We start from the raw sequence: 26,026 nt of genomic DNA, 5'->3' as shown, positions 1-26,026 counted from the left end.
TCAGAACACTTCACGTTCAGGCAGAGCCACCTCTGTGTTTCTTCCTGTGCTGTTTCCCCTGGCCAGGATCGTGGCACCAGCTCTGCCCCAGCTCCGTGCTGGATTCGGCCAGGGCTGCATGGGCACGGAGCTGGTGCTGGGTGCTGGCCAAGCAGCGAGGGAGCAGTTTGGTTATCGCTACAGCTGTGGTAGCAGGACCTGCACCTTGCATTGGTGCGTCCATGGGGTGCTCACAGGCCCTGCTTTCCCCTTCCTGGCTCAATTTCTCCCTCCACGCATACGGTTTGTCTTACAAGTACCCTCTTGCTCCCGGACTGTGAGGTTTTCAGGTTAAAAGCATCACCTTGGACTCGGGGGACAGCTCGCCCTGCTGCAGCAGAGGGTGCAGGGGCTGCAAATGGACTCTGATGGCCTCAGCGCTGTGCTCTGGGTCAGGCATCGATTTTAAAGATGGGATGAGAAGAAAAAAGCTGGCGCTCCGCAGCCATCGGTGTACCCATATTGTCTGCAGCCCATCCGGACATTTTAGCTGTGAGGGCTTTTAATTCCCCACCAAACCTTTTGAGGTACAAGTCGGTCTTTGCAGAGTATCTTTGACTTTTTGGGGTTTCTCTTGGGGGGGGTGGGGGGGGTGGGTCTGGGCTTGGTTTTGTACACGTTTAATATCCAGCGTTTGGTCCTGCCCGGGCTGTGCTCCAGGGAGCAGCTCCCTGCTCCGGGTGGCACAGCCAGGTTGTACAGTGCTCACTGCAGTTTGGTTAAACGCATTTAGACTTCAGATCCTTTGCATTTCTTGTGAATGTACTTATCTTTCCGGCCTTCCTTTATTTCCTTTTCTTTTTCTTCCTTTTATTTTTAATTTTTTTTCCTTCCAGTGTCGCTTGGAAACTAAGCAAATGATTGACTTTCTCTAACCTTCACCTGGTGAACTATTGTACAGGACTTCAGGCATCAAAGAAAAAAATAAAAGCAAAAAAAAAAAAAAAAAAAAAAAAAAAGAAATAAACTACTTTGCCATGGATTTTGAGGCCCATCTTTGTGTACCAGCACCTTCAAAGGCAGGGTGCTGTTTGCAGAAACATCACAAAGGTGCAGGAACTCCCCCTGTGAGATCCCAGTGCAGCACAGGGGAGAGCACCTGGGCTTAGGGCACAGGCACCAACACCGGGGATGCTTGGTGAGCCCCCTGCCCAAGGAAACACTGAACAAAACCACCTCCTTTGGGACCCCTTTTTTTGTTGGTACTGTATCAAACCTCTTTTTGCCTGCAGGCTCCTGAAGAAATCAGGCAGTTCATAAACCCAGGACCCAACTCCCAGAGAATCCCAAACCCCAGAGCAGTGGCCCAGAAAGGCCCCAAATTCAGGGACTTTTCCCTGCCTGGCTATCAGAGCAGCTGCATTTCCCCTTCGTGGGCTGAGAGCTGCTCTTCTTCTCCCAGGAAGAGACCCAGCACACAGACTGGTAGCCCTGACACCAACATCTCCAGCACCCAGGGGCAAACACCCACCACAAACTGGAGAATAAAACAAGATACCACCATAAATATGACAATTTTATTAAAATATACATATGAGTACAAATTAATGATTATGTGGATAAAGTTCACTGTATGTAAACAAATATATTAAAAAAGAGCACGTCTTTTTTGTGATATAAAGTGCAGTTATGTTTCCATATTATATACAATATGTCAGCATTACCTTTTTTTTTTTTTTGTAAGGACTATGGAACTACCATTTGATTATAAGATAAAATCCTCTGAAAAAGTATACACCTACATATTACAAAAAAAAGGGCCTGGGCTCGAGTTCATTTAGCAAAGATCAGCTCCCCACCGTGTTAAATGCTAAAGAGAGCTCAGATTTTGGGGATAAATCGGGGAGGAGGCACCCCCTGCAAGGGAAAGGTGCTGGTGCTCTCCCTCCAACAGGCTCACGCCACCCTATTGCCAACCCCAAACGTGCACAGGCAGAAAGAAACCAAAGGACAAGACCTTGGAAAAAAAAAAAGAGGTGAATGGCTGCCGGCGGGGGAAATCAAATATACAGGACCTATGTACAGCTCTGATGACCAGGGAGGGGAGGGGAGCAGCTCTGCGCCGGCAGGGGAAGGATGGTTGGAAGCGCCCTTAGGGTCCGGCAGCTCGCCCTGCACGGTGCCTGGGGCCCTGTGGGTGGGGGGAGAAGCCTGGCCGGGCCCCCCCAGCCCCGCACTAGGAGTGGGGAGCGCGGCAGGAGCGGCAGCAGGCTTTGCTGTAGTACCAGTGGCTGCACAGGTTCACCTTGATGGCCAGAGCGCAGTTGGTTCCTGCCTGGTCCTGGCAGCTGTCATCTGCGGGGCAGGCAGGTTGGTCAGGGGAGAGAAGAAAAAAGGAAAAAGTTGTTGATAAAGAAAGAAAAAGAAAAACAACATTGCAAGTTCATGAATTCCTTTTGTCCCATACACAGCCTGCCCTAAATACCGTGGGCTTGGCAAAAAGAAAACCGCCCCGGCTGCCACGGTCACGTCCGTGCTCCCTGGCAGAGCATCCCCTGGAGAAGCCGAGTGGTTTCCCCATGAATATCATCATCAGCCCAGGCAGAGGTACAAGGTTCACACGTTTCATCACGCCTACCCTGGGGAGCCGCACGTGGTCCCAGCCCCACAGCTTGGGCTCTTCACTGGGGGAGCTGCCCAGGGACTGCCACAGCCACTGAGGCACCCCAAACACACTGCAGTGCACCCCTGACCCATTGGGAAGCTGAGCTGGTAGCCAGGGGCACCCCAGGTCCGCAGCCAGGCCCGGAGTCGGCCCCAAACCTGCCTCCCGCCCCCGTGCTCTTCTCCCACATCACCCTTATTCCCAAATCCTATTAAAGAATTAGAACCGCGTGTTCGCTAAAGATCACAGGGGCTTTGAGCCAGCAGACGAGTCAGATAATGAGATAGTTACAAATCCCACGGGACATTCGGAGACCAAAAATCATTAAAATAATGGCACAGACAAAACTTCCTAGACAAGAGCTGGAATCACACAGAAGCACCACCCGGGTCAGCTCTCCACAGCTCCCTTTTATCTTCTGGTTAGAGCGCACTGCTTTTAAAATCTCCCCTTTATTTAATGGGGTTACATAGAGATAAAGCATGGCACCATGTCCCTGGGGCCCTCTATGTCCTCCCTGGGGTGAGCAGCAAGCTGGGGGGGCTATGGAAAATAAAACTCCAGGGGGAGGCTCACCTGGGGGCTCTGTGGGGCAGGGCTGCAGGTCGCAGGTCTGCTTGCCAACTGGCTTCACCAGCGGGTCACAGCCACGGACGATGTCCTTCCCCTGGTAGCACTTCACATCCCGCATCCTCACGCCGATGCCGCAGGTTTTTGTGCACTGGAGAACAGAGATTCAGGGCTGAGGCGAGAAACCCCGCTCTGTGGGGGTCTGCGCCGAGCCAGGACCTGCTAAAAAACCCCCCTCGCTGGAGCCGTCGAGGCAGGGGGCTGAGCTCTGCACCCCTGGTCGCACTGCTGGCCCCTCGCTCCATCCTCACTGCCAGCACTCAGACGTCTGCAGCAGGCTGACAGCGATCCATGGACACGCTCCCACCCCTGGGGCTGCAAAACTCCCTCCTCTCTCTGAAACCACCTGGCTCAGAGCTGCTCGGTGGCACCAGGGTGGCCGTGACCCCCACCCGGATTGGGGCTGTAGGGCTGGGGTCTGTGCAACGTGTCCAGGGTGCGCAGAGTTGCTCCAGGGCTGTGCTCGCAGCCTGCTGCCCTTTGGATGCCTCGGCGCACGGGGATTACAGCAGGGTTTCTTGGGCTAATTATAGGCTGCAAGGATGGGTTTTAAGACTAAACAAAACGAGCTCCAGGCAGACGAGAAGGCCTGCGTTAGGGAGCTGGGAACAGCCCTTCGCTGCTCGTCGTCTCCCTGCTCGCGGCACAGAGGAGCCCCGCATGGGACTGGGACAGCCCAGCCTGCCCCCAGCATCACCCCACACCTTGCTGGGCCCCAGCTTTGCTCCCTGCCCATCTGTGGGGCAGCTGCAGTGCAGGCTCCGTGCACAGCCCCAGCCACACTCCTACAAGCTGGTGCAGGGAAAAAGAGGTGAAAAAGAATAACAGGGGAAAAAAAAAAAAAAAAAAAAAGCTAAAGCTAACCCAAAACATCTCCTCTCGGTCCTGTTCACAGCAAGTCCTGCCTGTGTTGTGCCAGGGCAGGCTCTCCTGAGCTGCTAGCAAAGCAAAGGGGCTCCTCCATGTGCTCCCTTGTGGGCTGCACCTTGCAAAGCTTCACCCAGCTCCTCGGGGCTTTTTGCAGGTGGTGTAGGAAGGGAATTTCCCCCCACAGTAGGTCCCCTGAGCTGCTCCCAGCCCCCTCCCTGCCTACCTCCGACCAGGGGGTCGTGTACCACTTGAAGCACGGCCGCTCGAAGCACGTCGTCTCCTCCACGGGCTTCTTGGCCACGTCGCAGTCAGCAGGGTTGCGGGTCTTGATCTTGCCGTTGACGATCTCGAGGCAGAGCACGATCCTTTTCTTCACCCCCCGACCGCACGTGGTGTTGCACTGCGGGGATGCAAGCGGGGCTGAGAGCCGTGCACCCCCATCCCTGCCCAGCACCAAGAGCGTCCTCCTCTATTGCCCCCCGAGGGGACTGATGAGCACTGCCCCTTCCCCAAACCTTACCCGCTCCCAGTCCTGCGCCAGCCAGTGCGACGGGCAGTTCTTGTCCCCGCAGGGGTGGATGGCCAGCGGCTTCGTCTCCAGGTTGCACTGCGACTCTGGCACCACGCGCCCGTCGCTGGTTTTGCAGTACACGTGCCGGATCATCCTGCCCTGCCCGCAGCCGCCGCTGCACTGAAACCACACCGAGCACAGCAGGCGGTCAGCGGCGGGGGAAGCAGCACAATCCCAGCCCCATGGATGACCCAGGTTGGGGACCAAGACTCCTGCTTGGGGCTCAGCTCTTCCCCAGCCCCACCTTGTCAAGGGATCCTCAGGGTTTGGATTAAAAAAGCAGCACATGCTTGCTGCGGGGAAGTTGGGCGCATCCTTCCCCGGGGAACCCCCGCAGCCAACGTGCCCTGCGGTCGCATCCCGCTGGCACCGAGCAAAACTCGGCACCTCCTTGGCACGGGCAGGAGGAGAAGTGCCACAAACAGGGGAACTTGGGGCGGCTTTCAGAGACCAAGATAAATGGGGCCAAGCGAGTGGCTGCCAGTGTCCCCCCTTCACTGCTTAAGCCATGCCCCAAGCCTCGAGGGGAGCAGCGGAGGCTCCCTGGCTCTCCTGCGGCCGCTCTTGCTGATACGCACGGCGTTTTGCAGCCCCGCTGCTGCCATGGAAACTGCTTATTTTTAGCCAGGGAATAAAAAAACCCTGCGTAAAAATAGCTTGGGATGGAGAGGGTCTCTGTAGCAGAAGTGTGCAGGAAGGGAAAAGGGGAGAAAAAGGCTAAAGGTTCATTTTCTAGGCATGGAGCATCAGCGTTGCCAAGCTCAGCAGCAGACAGGGTGCTTTTGGCACCTGCTGGGTGACAACAGCAGGAGCTGGCCAGGCTGTCAGGGTGGCACAGGGTTCCACTATCCCCCCTGACCCATGGGGATGGAGCACAGGCTCATCCCTGCCATGGGCAAGGAGCCTTCTGTAGGGCAGGGTTTGGTGCTCACAAGCCCCACTAAACCTAAACCCCAGGAAATGCAGCGCGGAGTGGACGGGTGGTCAGGGCGAGCCCGGAGGTGCCACCCGTCCCCTGCCCAGGGTCTCACCGGTCCCCAGTCAGAGACAGTCCACTGGCGGTCGCAGGGTGGCCCCGTGCAGTTCTTTTCAGCCAGGGGCCGGGCGCTGGCATCGCACAGCTTCTCCTCCTCCGAGCAGCGGATGTCCCGGGTCACCACGCTGCGCTCGCCGCACCGCGCTGAGCACTGGGGACAGAGGGGACAGAGTGAGCAGGGCGCCCACCCGACACAGCATGGCCCCAGCCCCAGCCACAACACAGTCTGGTTAAAGGTGATGGAAGCTGGGAGCTGATTTTTATTTATTTTAATGTTTTTAACCTAAAACTCTATAAAAATGCATACTGAAAATGCATTTAAACGCAGCTGTAAAATGAGATGGAGCAAAGCTGCCCCTCTCCTGAAAAAAAAAACAAAAAACAAAAAAACAAACAAACAAAAAAAAAAACAGCAGCCCCAAACAGCCTCAGCAGTCAGGTTCAGCAGTGCAGGAGGGGCTGCATCCTGCCTGGGTGCTGTGAGAGCCCAGCAGCCACGCTTTGGGGGGGCCACCCGAGCCTTTGTGGCATTTTGGGGGCATGGAGTTGGGTCAAAGCCAGGCTCAGCCTCTGAATGCATCCGCTTCCAGCCCTGCTTGAGCAAACCCCCCCCAGACCCACAGAAGCCAGAGGGTGAAAAAAAAACACAAAACAAAACAAAACAAAAAACCAAGGCACCAAAACTGCCCAATATCGGAGCTGAAAGGTTGTAGCTGCCGCTTAAGGCCAGGAGTGAGATCTCCTTCACTTCCTTCGCAGGAACAGCCAGCTGCTTTTCGTGTCCTTCGAGAATGTTTTCCCCAAACCACAGAACTGAGATTTTTATCCTGTGGATAAATTTGGCACCGCGCAGCGCAGTGACATTATTTAGAACTGGATTTGAGTTACTGCAGTCTCCTATACACACGTTTGCTCCATGCATAACGTTAAGCAGGGAAAAGTGTCAACAGCACAGCGCTCAGACGCACCGCGCTGATATGTTAATCCTCAGATCTCTGAAACGTGCTCTTTTTTTATGCCTATTTCCCAAGCCAACTTGGCACCCGGCTTCAGATGTGATCCAAATTAGATTAGCTTTGCTGCTGGCTAAGAGCAAACGACTCCAGGAGTGTCTCAAGCAATCTGTCCCTGACACATGCTGGAGGAATATATGGGTTTGGGTAAAATAAGCCACTCCAGCTCGCTACGCCAGTCAAAATATCGTGCTAGCACGTGCACAGGGAGCTTTTCTCTACCAGACTGGGAAAGTCAAAACATCCTGCGAAATCAGAGAAGGCACCAGCCCTTCCATCGGCAGCGCGATGGGAATGGCTCTCCCCAGCCTGAGGAGGGAAGGAGATGTTTAAATCATGACCAAGAAGCGTTTTGGGAGCTCCCAGGAGGGGAAGCATCCCATCTCTGATGGCACAAACCAGCACGTGCAGCCATCGGGGCCAGTGCCCTAGGAGGTCCCCGCGTGCTGAGTCTCTGAAGGCCACAGGTGAAGCAAAAATCCCCAAAACTCACCTCCGACCACTCCGACATCTCCCACTGGGGCCCGCAGGCTGGGTTTTTGCAGACCTTGCGCTCGTCCGGCCTGGTGATGTCGGCCGACTCGCAGAGGTCGCTGTAGACGGAGCTGTCGAAGCCCGGGGAGATCATCTTCCAGCAGCGCACGATGCGGAACTGGTAGCCCTCGCCGCACGTGCGGGAGCACTCGCTCCAGCTGCTCGTCTCCCACCTGCGGGACGAGAGAGAGGCGTTGTGCAAGGGAAACCTGACCACCTGTCCCCACACCACCCACACCACCATCACTTTGCTCAAAAAGAGAGAAAACGACCCCACGCCACCTCCATGCGGCCCCCCAACCCCAGAGCCAGAACGTGCCACAGGGGATTTGATGTCCCTCCCCAACCCACCACGTTTCTCTGTTTGCTCACGCTCAACCTTTCTTTGTTGTTTGTTTTTTTTTTTTTTTGCCTGACCAGCTGAAGGACAGAGGGGACAGATGCATCTATCACAGCCAGCACAGGTGACGAGGAGCAGGACGCAGGCAGCAGGAAGGAAGAGGGGTGCTGGTGCCTTTTGGGGTGCCGCAGTCAGTCCCCAAGGAGGGACGCAGGCTGGCGTGTTTGGAAGTGGGGACAACCCAAACGACTGCAGGACATCCGTGTTGTAATGCCTACGGGCTGGGAATGCTACCAAAGGGACACGGGAGGACTGGGCTCACCCCACGGCCCTGCAGATCCCCAAAGGTTCATGCACCATGGTCAGCCTAGCTCAAACTTTGTGTGACAGGATGGAAAAGGTAGGACCTGCTCTGAGATGATGCCTGCCCCTGCCACTGTGAGAGGGAGCGACTCCTAAACCAAGGGAAAAGCCTCCTATGCTCAAGCCTTCTGTAGTACAGCAGCATTTTAAGAGCTCTGATATAAAGAATAACATTTAAAGAAATAAAAAACCTAAAAATCTAAACAAATCAGGTCACAAGGCTGCCCTGGGGATATGTGGACAATGTCCCCCCTGCACACCAGCCTCACACCCTGCAGCCACAGCAGGCTGTCACATTTCCAGGTGCCACCTGAGCGCAGAAAGGAGAGGAAACCAAGGTCTTTCCCACCCAGATCAGACAGCTTTCAGGCAAATCAAGAATTTCTTTTGGCTTTAGCTACAGGAGAATCTCCTTGGCACCAGGCTGCCCCATCTGGGCCCCCAGCAGCTCCTTCATCCACCTGCTCTCCTGCTGCATTCACAGCTACCCCACTCACCATGCTAAAGCCCAGGGAACTGGAGCAGCACAAACCCAAGGAGGAGCTGGCTTTATAAGAGACCAGTGGGACATCACGACGCTCATGCTAGGAAAACACCAAGCTAGTGCAAATAAAGTCCTCGTGGTGCCCTCAGGACCAGGCTGCTCCCGGCAGCACCATTCCCCTCCCTGTGCTCTCCTCACTCACACCATGACCTGCTCTGGCTTTCAGCCTCAATGTGCAGAGTCCGGCGAGATGCCACCAGCACGACAGGCACGTGCTTTCCATCCCCTCACCCTCTCCAGCACGACCAGCTGTCCTTCACAGTTACCCAAGCTGAAAACAACCGCTCTGTGTTTTTGTAGGGCTGTGCCTGGTCCCTGCTGCCACCCTGGCCTCACTTTGTGCTGCTGCTGAATGAGACCATTTCAGGGCATGCCCCAGACCTTTCCTTATCCCTTTGCACTGCCCCAGTCTGACCTCATCAAGTCCTCACTCCGACAGTCACGGGTGACTGCTGTTCCAACACGCACATCCCGTGTTACAAATCAGCAGAGATGCACCCGAGCTGCACGGTTTGGCTCAGGACCGCAACCCAAAGCACGCTTTTTGGATAAAAAGCCACGACAGAAGGAAAACAGGTTCCTGTCCGCACCACTATTCCACACTTTGCTCTGACTGCAAGCAAACCCCAGTAACATTTAGGATGCCAAAGAGGGCACAGGTCCGGACGGGTGCAGTTTACAAGCTGCAAACCACCAGGAGGTTGGGGAGCTTTCAACCCATCAGCCGAAACCACAACCCTCGAGGGGAAGCCTCGCTGTGCCCCAGGGCAGCCCAGGCAAGCGGGGCAGGAGGGCTGGGGTACTAGGGGCACATGCCCCATATCCCTGCTGCCCCCCACACCGTGCTGCCCCCCCCTCGATGCATCCCCGGCAGAGGAAGCGCCCTGCGAGGCGGTACCTTGGCTGGCACTCTCTCCCAGCACAGAACTCATGGACGGGCTCGGGGCGGGTCATGGCATCACAGTACGTATCGTCCACTTCGATCCCGTCATAGCGCACACACATAGCATACGTGGACATCACTCCTGGTTTCAAAGAGAATACACACACACAGAGGACGCTTGGTGACTTTTGATATCCAAATTTTTTTTTATTTTTTTTTTCCTTTCCCCTCCTCCCCCGTGTTTTCCAAAATTTCCTCCTGCGGGAAAGCAGCAAACCTGACTTTCTGCCCACGGGGAAGATGCTGCCCAGCAGGGAGGGTGACAGCAGCCACCAAAGGCAATACTAGTAAGGTCTCCAGAAATGGGTACAGCCACCATGTGCAGGGCTCACCACCAATAACATACAAGCAACATGTTTTCATAGGAAATGCTTAGGGCAACGGGTCTGTGAGGCAGCTCCCGTGGTTTACATGAAAACAAACAAACAAACAAAAAAAAAAACAAAAACAAAAAAAAAAAAGAGAGGTCTCCAGCTCCTGACATCGTATGGCTTCTCTGTGAGGTGTCATTAGGAAAAGGTAATGAGAAAGGAGAAATTTAAGCAGAACCTCTCCCTGCTGACTGCAAATTGGGCAGAGCAGCCTGTCCCAGTCAAGGGGAAGATTTGATCAGAGGGGATCAAAAAAGCCAAAAATGACCCAGAACGTGCGGCTGATGGGATTCTGGGGAGGAGGATGGCTTGCAAAGCTCCTGCTACCTGCACACTGTGTGCAGGTGCCTGGCACCCTTAAAAAAATAAATAAAATCATTGTATTTGCTTTTCTAAAAGGCATCCCCTAGACTGTGGTCTCCTCTTTTGCCCTTTGTCCTTGTAACTGTAGGAGCCCCACAGCATCTGGATTATTTCAGGGACTGCATCAGCAAGCAGAGGGCTCATGCCCAGTAGTGCAGGGGACCAGGGACACCGCCAACTTCCCCCCCCCCCCCCCCAATGAAGGAGCAAAGGAGAGGGGGCTCAGAGCTTTTGCAGGGCAAAAAAAAGGGGGAATTCAGGAAAAAAAGAACAGAGGCCAGGCTTTGGCAGATGTGTTGCTGTTCCAGGTTGACACCATTGCAGCTGAGACCAGGCTCAGCAGCAGGAGGGGTGGGAGAAACAAAACTAAATCAAAAAGCCAAGTGCTGCTTTGTTTCCTGCCAGAGCCGAACAATCTTCAAAATTTCACTCTGTCGGAAAGAAGCTGAGCTTTTCATAACCCCCTGAATGTTCAAAAGGGAACAGGAAATAAAAAGCCATGAAAAGCAGGAGCCTGGCTGCACAGATTTCAATCCCCTCGCTGTCACGTCTGCCCTGGTTCAAGGAGCCGACGTGCTCAAACCCAGCAAGAAGCGTTAGGACCCCACCGGGCTGGTAAATGCAGGCGGGCAGGGAGCTTTTTGCAGCTCACAAACGCTTTGCACAAAACGCCCACGGGGTGAGACCCTGGGGGCTTTCCTCTCCTCCCCAGCAGCACAAACCAGTGGCTCCGCAGAGCTCGGGGGGCTGAGCTGTGACCCCCCCGGCTTTGCAAGACTACACTGGGGGACGTGGGGTCGTGCTACACCAGATCTAGTGATGGAGAGATCCCCTGCACATCACCAGGTCCTTCCCATCCCTACGAGACGTAAAAGCGACTCACACACCGGGTGGTTTCGGCGGCTGTGCAGAGGCTGCGTTTGGCTGCGTCTTATAACTACCTGTGGTACATGTAGAGCTGCAGGGTTCATGGGAGGAAAGCTTCCACCTGTACATGTCAGCAGCACTCACACCTTGGCCCTTTCTTAACAACTTCAATCTGTTTCTAGCGATAAGCAAAAAAAAAAAAAAAATAAAAAATAGCATTTACAAGGAGAGCCGTGACACGCCACGTCAGAGAGAGACATCTGCGAGCAGGTTGGGTTTGGGAGGGGATTGGCTTTGTTTGTCGGTTGGGTTTGGTTGTTCTGATTTTGGGGTTTGTTTGTTTGAATTGTTCCGTTTCATTTCACAACATACCTGTCCTGAGCCCCAAGTAGAATCCCCAGCCCGGTTAGAGGCAGAGCTTCCACTGTCTAGAAATAGAGAGAATGGGATAAAAATACCCACAAGTAGAAACAGTTCAGAATTTAAACAAAAAAGTTTGCATTTGTTCTGCTCAAATACACCTGGCCCTCGGCGTAACGGCGGCTAAAGGTGCAGTATCTCCTCCCCTGCGCCTCCGGGGCCGACCCGGCACGCCGCCGCGCGCTGCTCAGCGCAGGCGGATTTTCGGCTGCTCCGAGCTGGGCAGCCTCGAGCCTACACGTGGCGTGGGATTTTGGCACACAAAGGCCCCGCCGGCCGCCTACCTGTTGCTTGGGCCACTCTCGCTGGATTGTTTTGGTTTGGATGCCTGATTTGCATCTCTCGTGTTCACGCTACGTTCAAACGCGTAATGCCCAGTGGGAAGGGGATAACAGATTCAGCCTGGTATGTGAAAAAGCATCTGTCAAACCAAGAACAGCAGCTTCTCCCGGGTCAGTGCGGCGTACGTCCTGAAATGTTGTAACACATCAGGGATACTGCACCTTTACAACAAAGTTCTCAGACCTTCGCTCAAAGCCTGCAAGTCTCTACCCTGATGGAAGAGCGGACAAGGTTGTATCCTGACATCCAGCTGTCTCTGGCCTGGCAAGATATGCAGCTTATATGATTTCTAGGCAGCAGAAGCTCTGGAATTGCCTTATTTAGGTGATCATAAGAGAAAGTTCAGGTCCAGCCTATCAGATCCACCTTTAAGAGGACACTGGTGAGAATCCAGGCATTTCCTTCCACACCCACCCTCCTTCCAATGATCCTCCAGGAGGATTACAAACAATTCTCCTTCTCCCTGTTGATTCTGCCTGTCATTTTGGCAAACGCTCGCTTCCTGTGTTTGAAATGGAACTGAAACGAATGTGGCTATTTTTGCACAAAAAACAACAACCTCGGCTTGCCATAAGTAGTGCTTTATCTTGCCAAAACAGCTCCGCCAGAGCCGCACCAGCCACTGCCACCAGCAGCCCTGGTGCCGCCTGTGCTGGCTGCTGCCCCCAGGACAGCTTTCAGAAAGAGCCCTTCACATGCAGTCAACATCTGGCTTTTATATTTTCATTATTTCAGTTTGCCTGGAAAAGGGGCTGTGACCTAGCTCCTCTGCCCTGCACCCTGCTCTCTGAGGCACCAAAGTAAACACCACATTATCAGCTGAAAGTCATCTTCAAAATAAGCTTCATTTCACATCTGAGGATGGAAAACCCTTCAGCTTCATCCCTTTAATGTATGAGACCCTGAAGAGCTTCTCCTATATGTAATGAGGTCACAGGGACAAGCTCTTTCTAGGCAGGTCAGACGTTTGGTCATATGGCACCGTTCAGCTCTTAGCCTTTCAAGCTGCACCAAATAACATTTTTTTCTCCCTAAATACAAACAGCAGCACATTGCCCTACAAACAAAGTAGGCTTTATTTTTTTCCCCTCTTTTTGTAATGTATTTACAAGCATTATTATAACATCAAGTGTTCTCTTCCCTGCCTGCACTTTGTCTCCATTTTTCATGTGGACAACAGCACCAAAAGCAAGCACGGGGCTCTTGTGCCAAGTGCCCGACAGCCCTCGTTGCTGCTTTCTAGTGAAATTCCTTTCTGGGGCAGTGGAAACAGACAGCCCTTTCTGGCAGCAGCTGCTGTTTTGGCTGCCCATCTTCCCTAAACAGCCCTCATAACAGGAGAAAGAAATAAAGATCAGTGCATGGGACCAGGAGATGACCCCAGTGCAGGACAAGCCCCAGTGGTGATGCTGCCAGGGCGCAACAGCCCGGCCCCATGGGGCTGGCTCCGGGGATGTAACGGGGCAGGATGGCACAGGCACTAAAGGCTGTGTTCAAGAAAAAAGTTGCTTAGAGGTGGGTCTCCTGTCTTGTGTGCACAGCTACAGCTGGCTGCTTACAGCCCGCAGGCAGGTGACCCTCTCCAGCACCTTCACTTAAGGAAGTGGAAGCCAGCAAAAATCCAACTTTCCATCCCTGGTCTGGGAGGGATGGGTTTGGGACGTGTCAGGTCCAAGCTCCTTCCCAAAACTAGGCTGAGCTCAGGATGAGATGGGGCACACAGGGCCTTGCCCTGCCTAGTTTTGCCCCTCTCCAAGGGTAGATCCTCAGAGCAGAGGTTTCCCTGGTGCCCCAACAGTGTCCCCCCCGGGTGGTGCCTCCAGCCTGGCTCTGCATTACCATCCCTCCTCCTGGAGGAACAAGCCTAGGGCCTCCACTGCTCCTCGCATACCTCCTGCTCCAGCACCGTGCTGGTGGTTGGTGGGATGGGGAGGCAAGAGGGGGCAAGCCAGACCCCATACCCTGCTATCATGTCATATTTCCACATGCACAGCTCCTGCTTGCCCTGGGTGCAGCCTTTGGCTACTGCAAAACTCCAAAGCCAAAAGGTCTTTTTCAGCTATTACTGTTTAGATCTGAAAAAAAATCCTTATTTTATTCCCAAGACTGGTGGGAAGAAGGAACATTGCAATTTTCTTCCCATTCCTCCCTTGGCTTTTTTCTGCAATGCTTGGTACCCGACCTGAATGGGTTTAAGTCCCTGAGCTGTGCCTTTGATAGAGGGGTGGTTGGGGATAACGGAAGGAGGGTTTTTGGTTTGCTTGTTTTTTCTTATTATTTGGTTTGGGTTTTTTGTTAAGCGTCACAGGGAACTGCACTCAAGGCACTAACAGTCTTTTTTGTTTTATCCTGCAATAGCCAAGCTGCTCTGAATTTCAAAGCACGTACAGTTCCCTGCATTCCCAGGAGGCAGAAAAGCATCAGCCCCATTTAACTGCTACCGAAACAGAGACTGTGAGTTACAGGGTGCTGAGCAAGGCCACACAGGGAGGGTGCTGGGACCAGGCAGGACCTCAGCTGCAGGGCAGGCTCCCTCCTCGCCCCACAGCACAAGGAAGGGAGCTGACAGCGCTGCCCTCGCTTGTCAGAGTGCTAATGAAATGCTTGCTTTGGCAGCTGAAGGCAGGCTTTCCAAGCCAAGCCACGAGGAGAGATGATAGACAAGCCCTTGGCAGCGTTTAAGTGTTCTTATCATTAAGAAGTCTGTGGATATGTTTGGCTGCATGGACATTTTCTTTAGCATAAGCTTCTTTAGCATAAGCTAGCATAAGTTCTAGGTAAATACAGCTAACTAGAGCCAGAGAGGGTTTGTTCAGAGTTTTACATCTCCTGCAGTTCAGCAACACAACCCACAGCTTCCCTGTGGGGAGCTGGGGGACAGAGGGGTTGGGGCAGCACAGCCAGGAGGAGACCTGGGTGCTGGGGACCCCAAAACAAACAGGAGGGACCTGAATCCACAGCTGTGGATCTGGGACCTGATGGCTCCCAAGAAGCTGGTCTGTCCCTGCAAGCCCACGCTGGGAACGTGCTGCTGTGAGCCCCAGGGCTACTCAGGAGGCACTCAGACATGAGGACAAGCACTATCCTGAGACTTCCCAGCCCAGATGAATTATGCTGCTGACGACAGATTATGTTGTGGTGTGTGTTTTTTTTTTTTTTTTTTTTTTTTGTGTGTGTGTTTGTTTTTTTTAAACCTTCCCATTGCATCTTTGTAACTCTACCACTTCTAACCAGCCATCAAAGAGATGTGAAGTGCCAGTCTATTATTAACCACTTGAAGCTGCCAGAGAGCTTTTGATATCCTTATCAAAGCAATGACTAATTGCACTGTATCTTCCTCCATTAAGCCGACAAACCCAGACTATTTTTGCAGGCCCTACACAAAGCTCTAGCTCTGCTGTGCCTCTCCAGCCGACAAGTAAGCAGCAGGTCTAGCCTCAGGGTCTGATGTGGGCACGTTCCTGCCAACTCCAGTGAGGAAGACCATGGGAGGCAGTCAACAGGGGGCACAGAAGGGGGCCAGACCAACTTCTGCTGCTTTAGAACTAGGAGGGGGCCTGGGGAAGTCAGAGCAGGACATCAAGAGAAGAAAGGAAGAGAAGCTTCATTATGGCCATGGCTCTAATAACACGTTACAGCAGGCCAAGAGCCAAAAGCGTGCTGACAGTCAGCAGCATGAATAGCTGACACCCCCCACTAAGGAGGGCAGTGAGTTTTCTTATTGCTTAGCAGATCTCTCAACTTTCTGCTCCCAAACCTTTCTTTCCAGATTAACCCCTGGTGGAAAGCTTTTACGGCATCCTACTCCCACTTACCTTCTGGCTTCCAAAGCAGGTAGAAACCATGCAATGGGGTCTGCATTGAGTACAGTGCTATTAAGAGTTGAGAACAAACAATAAATAGGATTGAGTAGAAAGACGTGTCTCCTACCTTGCTTTGTGGGTTCTGTTCCCTTGAGGGCTGGTCATGGTGACAGTGGTGTTTGAGAAGGGCGTCTCTGCAGACGTGTTGACAGCTTTGCCATTGCTCAGCTCCATGTAGGTGCCGTTGATGGTGTAGGTCACCAGGCCATCCGTGTCCTCATAGTCAACATAAAGGCTGTCAATGTGCGACCCCACAGAGTTGAGCGGGTCTCCCTGGGCGAAGATGCTGTTCATGGTCATGTTGAGCACCAGCTCCTTCGAGTCGGAGGACTTGTCCAGCAGCTTGTCTGTGATGGCGTTCTCCGAAAGGAATTCTCTGGAGGTGAGCCTGGGGTCGAAGTCTCTGTCATCATGGTCTGTCTGGTAAGTAGACCTGGTTACGTTTGAATCTAGATTGGAGCCAACAGGGGAAACAACGATGACAACCACAAAATGCATTCAGGCTGGGAGGCGAAAGCAGCCCAGAGCAGCAGGGACACACCAGAGCCTGAGCTCTGTCAGAGGCTAGAGGCAGGAGCAGGGGATTTGGGGGACCTCATGGAGTTGCACCCACTTGGGAAGAGTCCACAGCTCTCCTCAGGCCTCACCTTGCTACTGTGAGGCGCAAGGAGGAGCCTGGCTCCTGGCAGCACTGCCCCAAGCAGTAGCAGAGGTAGGAAAGAAGTTGCCCCCAGCTCCCGAGCCCACACAGCCATGCAGGGAAGGCCCCCGGGGCAGTTTGGTGATGGGATGCCTGAGGGACTGGGGTGGGAAGGAGGTTGCTGGGGCTGTGGATAAGAGGGAGGTGACAGGAGGCCATGAGGGGGAGATTTGCACACCCAGGGCTCCCTCCCCTCCTTGGGACCAGGCAAAGCACCGCAGGGCACCGGTGGGGAGACCTTACCCATGGCCACCCCCCACCCGCCAGAAACCAGAACCTGAAGGGCAAAGAGGATTTATGAGCAGACACGTTTTAAAGAACTTTCCAAGGTTTCCAAAAAACGAACCAGCAGGATCACTAGAGTCAGAAACAGAGCATTTCTCAACAAGAGCTCTGAGAGCAGAACGGTGAGGCCCAAGTCTCCTCCTTACCTTTGGGTTGTTTGCCCTTCAGTTTTGGCTCACAGTCAATTGTTTCTGCTCTTTCATAGACCTCATTGGTTTCCTGACCTTTGCTCAAGTTTAAATCTTCCTCCGTGTCCTGTCTTCCAAACACCTGGTTCTCCAAGTCTATCCTTTCCCTGGAGATTTTCCCAAAATAGGTTGCGTTGTGTTGGATAAAGCCCAATGGCACGTCTCCATCAAACTCTCTGCTTTCTTCACTATCTGACTCAGAGAAGGTGTAGTAGATGGGCTGGAGATTTTTTGAGTGTGGCTTCCTCAGGAGAGTGTATTCAAACGTGATGGATGGATTCTTGCCATTTTGATTCCAGACCTAGCAAACATGACATTGTTAACGGATGCAGTGAATACTGGCACACAAAGTTCGTGATTCATCTTGGACTTGACAGTTGGTGAGCATCCACCTTGCTGTTTCCAAACTGCTTTCCCTTGGATTGCCAGCTTCATACAGCTGGAGCATAGCACAGTTATTCAAGGTTTTTTTGTTGTTGTTTTGTGTTTTTTTTTTTTTTTTTTTTTTTTCTGCATCACCACACCAGGATCAGACCCAGCTTGGGGCTGGGAGCCCCAGGCAGAACTCCTTCCCCTGCCTCTGAGCAATCACCAAGACCTATCACAAGTTACCATCATCATATGCACAACCCCCTTTTTGTGGCATTACAGTGAACAAGGGGGACATACCCCTTCTGCTACTACATCCCCTGTATGGGACTCAGCTCAGGCACTGCCACCCCTTAACTGACTTCATGCTTTCTGAGCACCCAAGCCACCACCCCTTCCCCCTCAGGGAAGCCCGTGGCTACACAGAAGATGGCAGGAGTGGGGCTCTGGCTGGCTGCCCAGAAGCCAATTAAATTACTTTTCTCTATCTGCCTAGTTTTAGACGGTTTGCTTCCAAAAAAAGAGTTTTAAAGTTTGTGCACTTATCTAAGCTAGCTGGCCCAATTTCTTATTTTCACTTTTTGCAGCAGGTAATTCTGATGAAACACACCAAGAAGAGAAATCCCCCACAGTGCCTCAGGCAACTTCTCCCTGCAGAGAGGGGCTACCAAGCCCATGTTCATTATTCACAGCCCTGCCTTGGCTTTTATTTAACAATGCAAATAAAACAGGTTCATGCAAGGAATGCTCCCAGGGGAGCTGTGAAGCCACCCCCCAGGATCCAATGCAGCTTTTCCCATCACTCCCCCCAAAAACAGCCAATGCACACCATTATGTTCAGTCCTTGATTTGTCGGTCCTTGGGCAACGATATACTCTATGCCAGTCTCATAGACATCCATGGGCCTGCGGTACTTGAACACCGTGCCTGCAATGTTGAAGTTCTTCGGACTGTCAACTTTGTAGTTCCCATTGAAGAAATAGTAGCCAGCTTCATCAGCCACAGCTTAAAATGTGAGAAAGAATAAGAATTGTTTCCATCAGCTGTGATGAGAGATATACAATACTGCCACTATTTATTCAGGGTATAAAGTTATTGGAGCGTCAGAGTAACAAAATACATTTTTCCTGCTTTTTGTGGCAGATACATCACAATATATTTCTAACATTTATTGTGCCAGTCCTTGCCCAGAGCTCTGGGCCACACTTTCCTTACACTGCAAGCTGTTGGGCGTGTTGGCCCAAGGCCCCGGCTCAGCACAACCATTAAATAAGAACAGATCCGCAGACAATAAGCAGACTGCCGGGGGCTGGCAGCAGAAGCTGCTTCTCTGGGAGCCCTGAACTACTTACACCAAGCCCAGCACTGGCCCAAGGCAGTTCTGCCAGAGCAAGCCCAGGACCTGTACTAAATGCAGCCCTTTTTATCCAAGCCTTCCTACACATGGCCATGAGCCTCTGAGGCAGCACCAGAGCATGACGGCAGCAAACATGAGCCTCTGTTGGGCAAGGCCAGGTTTGTCCACACCCTTCCTGAGCAGCTCTGCCACCTCCATCAGAGATCAGCCTCATGCCACCAGCACTTGATGAGGCAGCCCATAGACATCTCCTGGGTAGTGCCATCATGGAGCATTGCGCATTCCCCAAGCTAGGAAGGATCACGGGGATCACAAGAGAGGTGAAGTCACCAGGCTATGACCCAGCACTAGCATATTTTGTTAATTGTTTCAATAATATTGACCAACAGCTCTGCATTTTGATCATTTTAATGCCAAAATACACAGCCCAGGTGAAGAGAAACGCACTGGCTCATACGACATGGTCATTTACACTGACTGTGGATTGAGCTCATGTCCACAATAAAGCTACATTCATATCCACGTTGGAAAAAAGTATTAGCTAGCATACACATGCATTCTAGGGAAGTACCAAGAGGTTATACACACCCAGAACATCTGCAGATTTTTTCCGTTCTACTATCTGGATATCCCTTGCTCCAGCAGGAATGTGCGTTACCAAAGAATAGCCTACGGGAAACTACAGATTAATGAAAGGAGAACTTTTTAACGAGTTATCTGAACAAAATGCTCAGTAGTCAGCACTGCAATATTGCAAGCAGACTGGCTCTGTTCCAGAGACTTACAGGAGTTACAGATTTTAATGGAGATTAATGTTAACTGTTAGGCTGCAAGTAGGAGCTTACTGGTAATAGAAAATAAAAGAGCGTACGCAACAAATCTTGCTTTATGATGGGTTAATGCAGTCAAGAGAGGGAAAGGATGCAATCCTTATATGCACAAATATGAAGTTTAAATAAACTGGTGAAAGAACATGTCTGAAGACTTTGCTAGCTAGAGAAGCAGTCCTGGGGTAGGACACCCTATGCTAGTTGGTCTACAAGACCCACCAAGTGCAAGATTACAGCCTGCTTCTCCCCCAGTTCCCCTTTGCCTAGTGCTAGGTAAGTGATGGGACAAATCCTACTAACACCACTGCAATTACTTCAGCTTGCTCTGTGTTAACTGGTCCCCAGTGAGCATTAATCATTATTCCCGAATTAGACCACTATATTTAGGACGACTAGGTTCTGTTGCTTTACATCACGCTAATTTCGGAAATCCCGGTCTTTCAAAACACCCTAGCTTCCTGTTGTTACAAGGCATTTATTTCTGGTTTTACTGGGTCATGGGAAATCAAACTAAATCAGAGACAGCAGCCTCTTGCATAACCCTGTTGCACCATTCACAGATTTTGTATTTCTGAGAAATGTCATGAGAAATTACCGCTTTTACAGAAGGGCTTCCCTGCGCAAATCTAAAAGTGGCATCAACACAAGAAGAACATGCAGAGGAAAAAGCTGAGGCAGTGCACTTAGTAAAAGTGAAAGCAGTTAACCAAAAACACAAATGCAATTAAAAAAGCCCTCTGCCCCAAAGCAAAGGAACCTTTAGAGCCTTACCAAGATGAGAGTTTCCTTTCCGGTAACTCCCAGTCACATGAGTGCAGCTGCTCCCATCTCCTTGGCAAACTCCACATTTATCCAAGGTGTGGGTGGAAAACAGAATGCCATCGCAGCCAATTGGCTAGAAAAGGCACAGAGTACTGAGGGTCAGGCAAATATTGCACCCCTTGTAACTCTCTGAATGCTACTAACAATATTTTTGCTATAATGTTTAACAACCTCACATTTTCCAGACACGCAAACCCCTCGGAAATCAGTGTATTTGCAGGATGTTCCATCCCGAGCCTGAACCATTAACTGTCTCTGACCATCCACAGTGGTGCAATGGAGGTCACAGGGCTTGCTAGAAATGTGAACATAGTCATCTAAGGGGAAAGGATATAAAGACACATTCAAAAACAGCAGAAACAATAACTTTCATCCAACCAATGTCAAAGAATCGCTGCCAAGCTAAACAATGGCAGCAACAACACAACTGCACGGCAGCCAGCGCTTCAAGAGCTACAACCTCCTGTGCTTGCAGGCTGGACAGGAGATTGTGCTTCTGAGAGCGTGACAGCCTGCTGCTGCAAGCCTTTGCACAGCCAGGCTTTGGCTTTTGACTTTGCCAGCAACAGATGCAGCTGCTGATGCTAGCGGCATCGCCAGCACCCGCTTGAGGATGCCACTACTCTGTGCAAGGGCTTGCAGTAGCGATACATACATTACACAACAACATATGCATGTTCACACATCAATATTTAATACTTAAGTTACATTAGCATAGACATTCATTGTTTTAAATAGATATACAAGGCTATATTCAAGCCATAGCAGCTTAAAACGTAAGAGCTTTTTCATAATCATTCACCCCAGCTGGACTCCATTTGCCCTTTGCTTTCTGCAGACAGCTGGCTGGCTGCACCCACTGGCACAGCAGACCCGCGCCCAACAGACACTTTATAATACCCACAGGAAGCAAGCGACAAATTCACGTTTGCACCAGCAATCCAGCGCCAAGCATTAACACTCCGCCAAGGAGGGAGCAGCGATATACCCACTGGCCTGCGCACCCAAGCAAGGCAGCATCAATGGCAAAACATTATCCTGCAAATCCCCCGGGAGCCACGTGAACGCCTGCTAAAAAACAAAACAATTCACTGTAACTGTTCCGGTGAATCATCTCGAGTAGTGAATTACGTTTAAAGAAGTTGTCGCCTTGCCATAGAAAGGGGACAGAGCCAGCCAAGCAGTCAGAGCCAAGCAGCCAAGCCCTGCCACCCCTGCCAAGAGGCTGGCGAGACAGGGGCTTGGTTCACTTGAAAGGAGGCAACAAGTAACTTCATGAAGCAAAATTAATTGTTCTTGGGTATGTACAGAGACACCTGAAATAAGAAAACTTCCCGTCTCTATTTTTAGACACCTACATGCCACTGCCTGAGGTCCCAGAGGAAAAAAAAAAAAAAAAAAAAAAAAAAAAAGCCTGAATCCAATGGGCATGAGGTGCCTAAAAATAAATAAGTGAAAAAACAAACCTCAGTCTGACTCCTAAATTATTCCTGCAGCTCTGTGTCGCTCACCCCAGATGACTGAGCTGCCTAACCTCATCTCGGTGACGTTTGGCAAAGCTCAGGAGCTGCGGGGGAGGCAGCAGGCATCACCGGGAGGCAGTGGCCCCAGCTCAAAGGACACTTGTCTGGGGAAGCTGGACCCTCCCTGCCCGCACAGGGCATCACCCCGTGCTCTCATCCTCCTCCAGCCTTTCAGCTCCGGTCCTTGGGAGCGATGACCAAAACAGACTGAAGGATTCAGCCATGAATATATTTGTTATTTCATTTTTTAAGTAACCCTGCAGCTGCAAAAGCCTCCTTTGAACTTGGGAGACAGCTGATTGTGTCTCTGAAAAATCACTTTAAAACAGCAGAGGAGGAGCCTTCCTGCAGTCTATAGCATCATAACTATCAAAATATTTTGGCTAGGCATTATGAAACACACAAAGAATGTCTTGTTACCAGGATATAAAGGTTTCCATTGATATGTTCTTCCATTATACACATGGGAGTTAAAGGATGAACACTGCTCCTCTCGAAAGCTCCTTCCGTTTGCAGGGCACTCCTAGAACGGGATACATTAACATCCTGATGAAAACAGACTGTGGGAAAGGGTTCTGGCACATCTCGACCGGCTGCAAGGAGCTTTTCCATCGCCTGCCCTGTGTGGAACCACATCTTCCTCCTCCTCCTCCCAGTGCAAGGACAGCTGGGGAAACCCCCTGGGGAGATGGCAAAGAGCAGCCTGCTGGGTTTTATGGCCCCAGCACACACAAAGGGACCCAAAGCCCCCAGCACAGTGGTGACAAGGGCCAGAGAATGGAGCTCCAGCTGCTTGCAGAGGCGGTGGGGTGACAGCTACAGGACAAGTGGTGTCCCCACTCCAAGGGACACAGAAATGCCATATGAAGCAAGCAAGACTTCTCTTTTTTTTCTTTAAAGAAAAAAAAAAAAATCAAACTTCACCAATGAGAAAAAGGATATCCTTACTTGTACTTTGCAGAGCTGGTATCTTTTGGATGTTCCAGTGCAAGTTTTATTAGCCAGCCCACTCACTGACTTTCTTCTGAATAAAGAAACAACGGTTAGACAGGGGTCAGAGACCTTTCCTTTCACCCTTTAAAAAGAACATTTGTCCCCTGCTTCTGGGAGACCTGGCTCCATGTAGCAGAGCCACATGGTGAAACCGTGGTCTCACTGAAGTAGAAGGCAAAGGTCTCGCTGGCTTTGCCACCTGTACCATGAGCTGCTTGTCACAGCATCCCTCAGGGACTGGGGGCCTTGGGGAAGCCACCCCAACAGGGCAGAGCCCTGCACGAGCAGCTGGCACCAGCAGCCCCCATCCAGCCCCACACCACGGTGCTGTGCCAGGAGCCCTGAGAGCAGCACGGTGCTGCACCCGCTGCCCATCTGCGCCGATCCTGCAGGAGAAACCTCGGGGAAAGCCCAAAGGGGACAGCCAGGACACAGCCTCCTAGTAATGAGATACTCCAGGCACTCTTACCTTCTGCTCCAGTGGGGTTTGCCAGCCAACAACTCTTCACCAACGCTTATCTACAGAGCAATGACCTGGGCCAGACCCACCAGCACACGAACTGGAGGTTTTGCCCCCCCTGTCCCCACCACGAAGCGCAGCGCAGTACCTCTGCCGCAGGCAGTGCCTCTCCTGGGACTTGACACCCCCACCACAGGTCCTCGTGCACGCCGTCCACTTGGTCCACTCGCCCCACCAGTAAGCGGTCACATCCGCACCCTCCTCCAGGCTGTTGGAGGTCTGTGGCACGTCCTGCTCACGTACAGACGGGTTGGGGAGAGAAAAAGCTTTGGGTGCTCACCCCACGTTGCCTGCCCAGCCCACCCGTCCCTTCTCAGCCCATACTGTGCCACCCCAGGGCTAAGAGGCATTCCCTTCACAGCTGAGGTCAAGCCTGAGACTCCCTTCTTGCAAGAAATTCTGCTTTTTCAATTGTGCTTTCATTACGAGTTGGAATGAAATCGCAATATTTAGGATTCCTTGGGAAGGGAAGCGTTCATTGTTCAGCTCAGTCGGCAAAACCAAGCTCCCAGACAACCCTCACCCCCCTCCCCACGTCTGCTCTCGCTCCACAGTGAACTCAGGGAGCCGAAGAGCTGGTGGCAGCCAGAACCTGAAGCAAACCCTTGCAGATCTGCTCCGTGGTGGCACGGGATGCCCATGGCAGGCTGGAGGAGCCCATGCACTCCCCATACACGTGCCACCAGGGCTGTCACTTCAGGAGGGTCCTTGACACCCCCCACTCCTGCCACTGGTGTGACCCCAGTGTCAGGGGCAATGGAGCTGCTCTGCTGGCAGCATCACCACCGCCTGCTGCGTGCTGCACCACGTTGAAGCCTAGAGACCCCCAGCGAGGTGACCCGCTTACCTGAGCTATCACAAAGGCAACGTTGCCCATGAAGAGAAGGGCCAGGGCACCTTTCAGCTGGGCCTGGGCGCTGCAGGAGATGCTGCTCCACCTCCACCTGAGGATCTTCATTCTAGAAAGCAACCACACACCTCGCTGAGCGAGACCCCATCCAGACCAGGGGGTGAGGAGGCTGCTCTGCAGCCCGGGATACCCAGTGCACATCTCATTCAGCATTCCTGGTCAGCTAAGTGCCACCAGTGACTCCAAGGACTTGATCCAGAGCCTCTATTTAATTAGAGGCCACACTAACACAGACAGGTTCTATCCCATCTCAGTTGCTATCTTCCAAATCCCACCTCCGTGTTGGTTCCCAGGGGCTACACCTGATAACAGCAGCGTGAGCTGGGCTCCGAGCCTGCCTGGGGAAGGAGCGGGGCTGACACCAAAGCAGGCACTGCACAGGAGGCAGCGAGTGACAAGAAGTGTCACTGGCTTTCAGAAAAGCAATGCATTTCAATATTCCCACTTACAGGCTTCATAAGCAGACAAAACAATACGCAATTAGCAGCCGTTATTTTTCCCTCTTTTCATTTATTCTACACTAATTCCCAGAGAAGCCTGTTCTTATAGAAAAGAAACCATGCGCAATTAAAGCGCTGAAGTGAAGTATCCCAAGTGTCAGCCTTCCATCTGCTTCTCCATTTGTCTCATGAAAGAGAATAACCCAGAATGGCATTTTCTTAAATAAAACCCAGCTCAAAACCACAATACGTTTTATTGTGAGCCTCGCTGCGAGAGCCAGGAGCAGGCAGGTTTCAGGAAATCGTGCTTCCAGGCAATCAAAGCAGCGCACGTCTGTAAGAGAGATGCAGACAGTCTCCTCCAGGCTAATTCCCTTTGAGGAGTAACTAGACAGGATTTTGGGGAAGCGGGGAGGTGGGAGAGAGGCTGCTCCTTGGGGAGACAGGGCACGACCGCAGGGCTGCAACATAAAGAGTGTTTTTTTCCTCCTCCTTTTTTCTTTTCACAGAGGCTTTTGCAGCAGTTTGGGAAACGCAGACGTGCTGGCAGCGCCTGCCCAGCTTTTGGTGGCTGGCTCGCAGCAATCCCCAGAGGGGCTCCGGGTCCCAGCTCGGTTTTGCTATCAGCCCAGCACCGAGGTGCAGCTCGCGGGAGACACTTTCCAAATCGCGGCTCCGTTGATTAATTGAAGCCCGGAGCTCTTGGCCGGGGATGCCGGGGACAGGTGGCTGCGCTTTGCCTTACACTTGGTTTTCATTAAGGCTCCCAGACACTTCTGATTGCAAGCCAATAAACTGGCTTGCTCAGAGTTTATCCGAGAGACTCAGCGAGGAGTTTCATGCTTAAATACCCGAGATTCGGCGAAGAGTTTGCATGCATAAATAAAAGGGGGAGGAAAAAAGAAAAGGGGGGGAAGGAAAAAAAAGAAAAAAAAAAAAAAGCTTAAAAAAGGGCATTTCGGAGAATTTGGAGCCGGCAAAGGATGGAGCCCCCGGGGCTGCACCCACCGGGTACCACGGCCTCGGCTCTCGCCCCCCCCCCTTACCCCCAGCCCTTTCCCTGTACCTGGCGATGCTGCGGGTGCCGGGGAGCAGCGGCAGCCCCAGCCGCTCCCTCCTCTTCCTCTTCTTCTTCCTCCTCCTCCTCCCCGACTTCAAAGCGCAGCCACCAGCGCCGGGCTCGCAGCGAGGAGGAGCCGCCGCAGTGGCTCCCCCCAGCCCTCGCAGCCGCTCTTATAGCGCTGGGGGGGGAGACTAGGAAAAGGGGGGGGGGGGAAAAAGCAGGCGGAATTCACACCTCTCGGCCCGGGATGCCCCCACCCCGCTTAACCCCTCGCCTCCCCCGGCGCCGATCCGCGGCCGCCAGCCGGTTTCC

The 26,026-nt window shown here is 52.3% G+C and overlaps 1 protein-coding gene across 2 annotated transcripts; it reads right to left on the bottom strand.

The window, feature by feature from the left end:
- Positions 1-1,602: 1,602 nt before the first annotated feature.
- On the bottom strand, positions 1,603-25,784 carry ADAMTSL2 (ADAMTS like 2). 2 transcript variants are annotated; one of them, XM_032200623.1, is made up of 19 exons: positions 25,718-25,784; positions 24,149-24,260; positions 23,390-23,532; positions 22,737-22,812; positions 22,209-22,311; positions 20,437-20,582; positions 20,215-20,338; positions 19,202-19,282; positions 18,086-18,261; positions 16,846-17,188; positions 15,782-16,163; positions 11,164-11,267; positions 9,444-9,570; positions 7,258-7,471; positions 5,747-5,902; positions 4,665-4,835; positions 4,368-4,544; positions 3,221-3,365; positions 1,603-2,334 (listed from the first exon to the last, which is right to left on the bottom strand). In XM_032200623.1, the coding sequence occupies exons 2-19, from the start codon at positions 24,257-24,259 to the stop codon at positions 2,216-2,218; spliced, it is 2,898 nt and encodes a 965-aa protein (XP_032056514.1). In that variant the 5' UTR covers position 24,260; positions 25,718-25,784; the 3' UTR covers positions 1,603-2,215. The 2 variants fall into 2 exon arrangements, with proteins under 2 accessions (XP_032056514.1, XP_032056515.1); XM_032200624.1 differs by lacking the exons at positions 22,209-22,311; positions 22,737-22,812; positions 23,390-23,532; positions 24,149-24,260; positions 25,718-25,784 and having other exon boundaries at positions 20,442-20,551.
- Between the last annotated feature and the right edge of the window lie 242 nt (positions 25,785-26,026).

Source organism: Aythya fuligula, chromosome 19 (genome assembly GCF_009819795.1).
Source record: "Aythya fuligula isolate bAytFul2 chromosome 19, bAytFul2.pri, whole genome shotgun sequence".
Taxonomy (NCBI): Eukaryota; Metazoa; Chordata; class Aves; order Anseriformes; family Anatidae; genus Aythya; species Aythya fuligula.
This window is presented reverse-complemented; position numbering and strand designations above follow the sequence as displayed.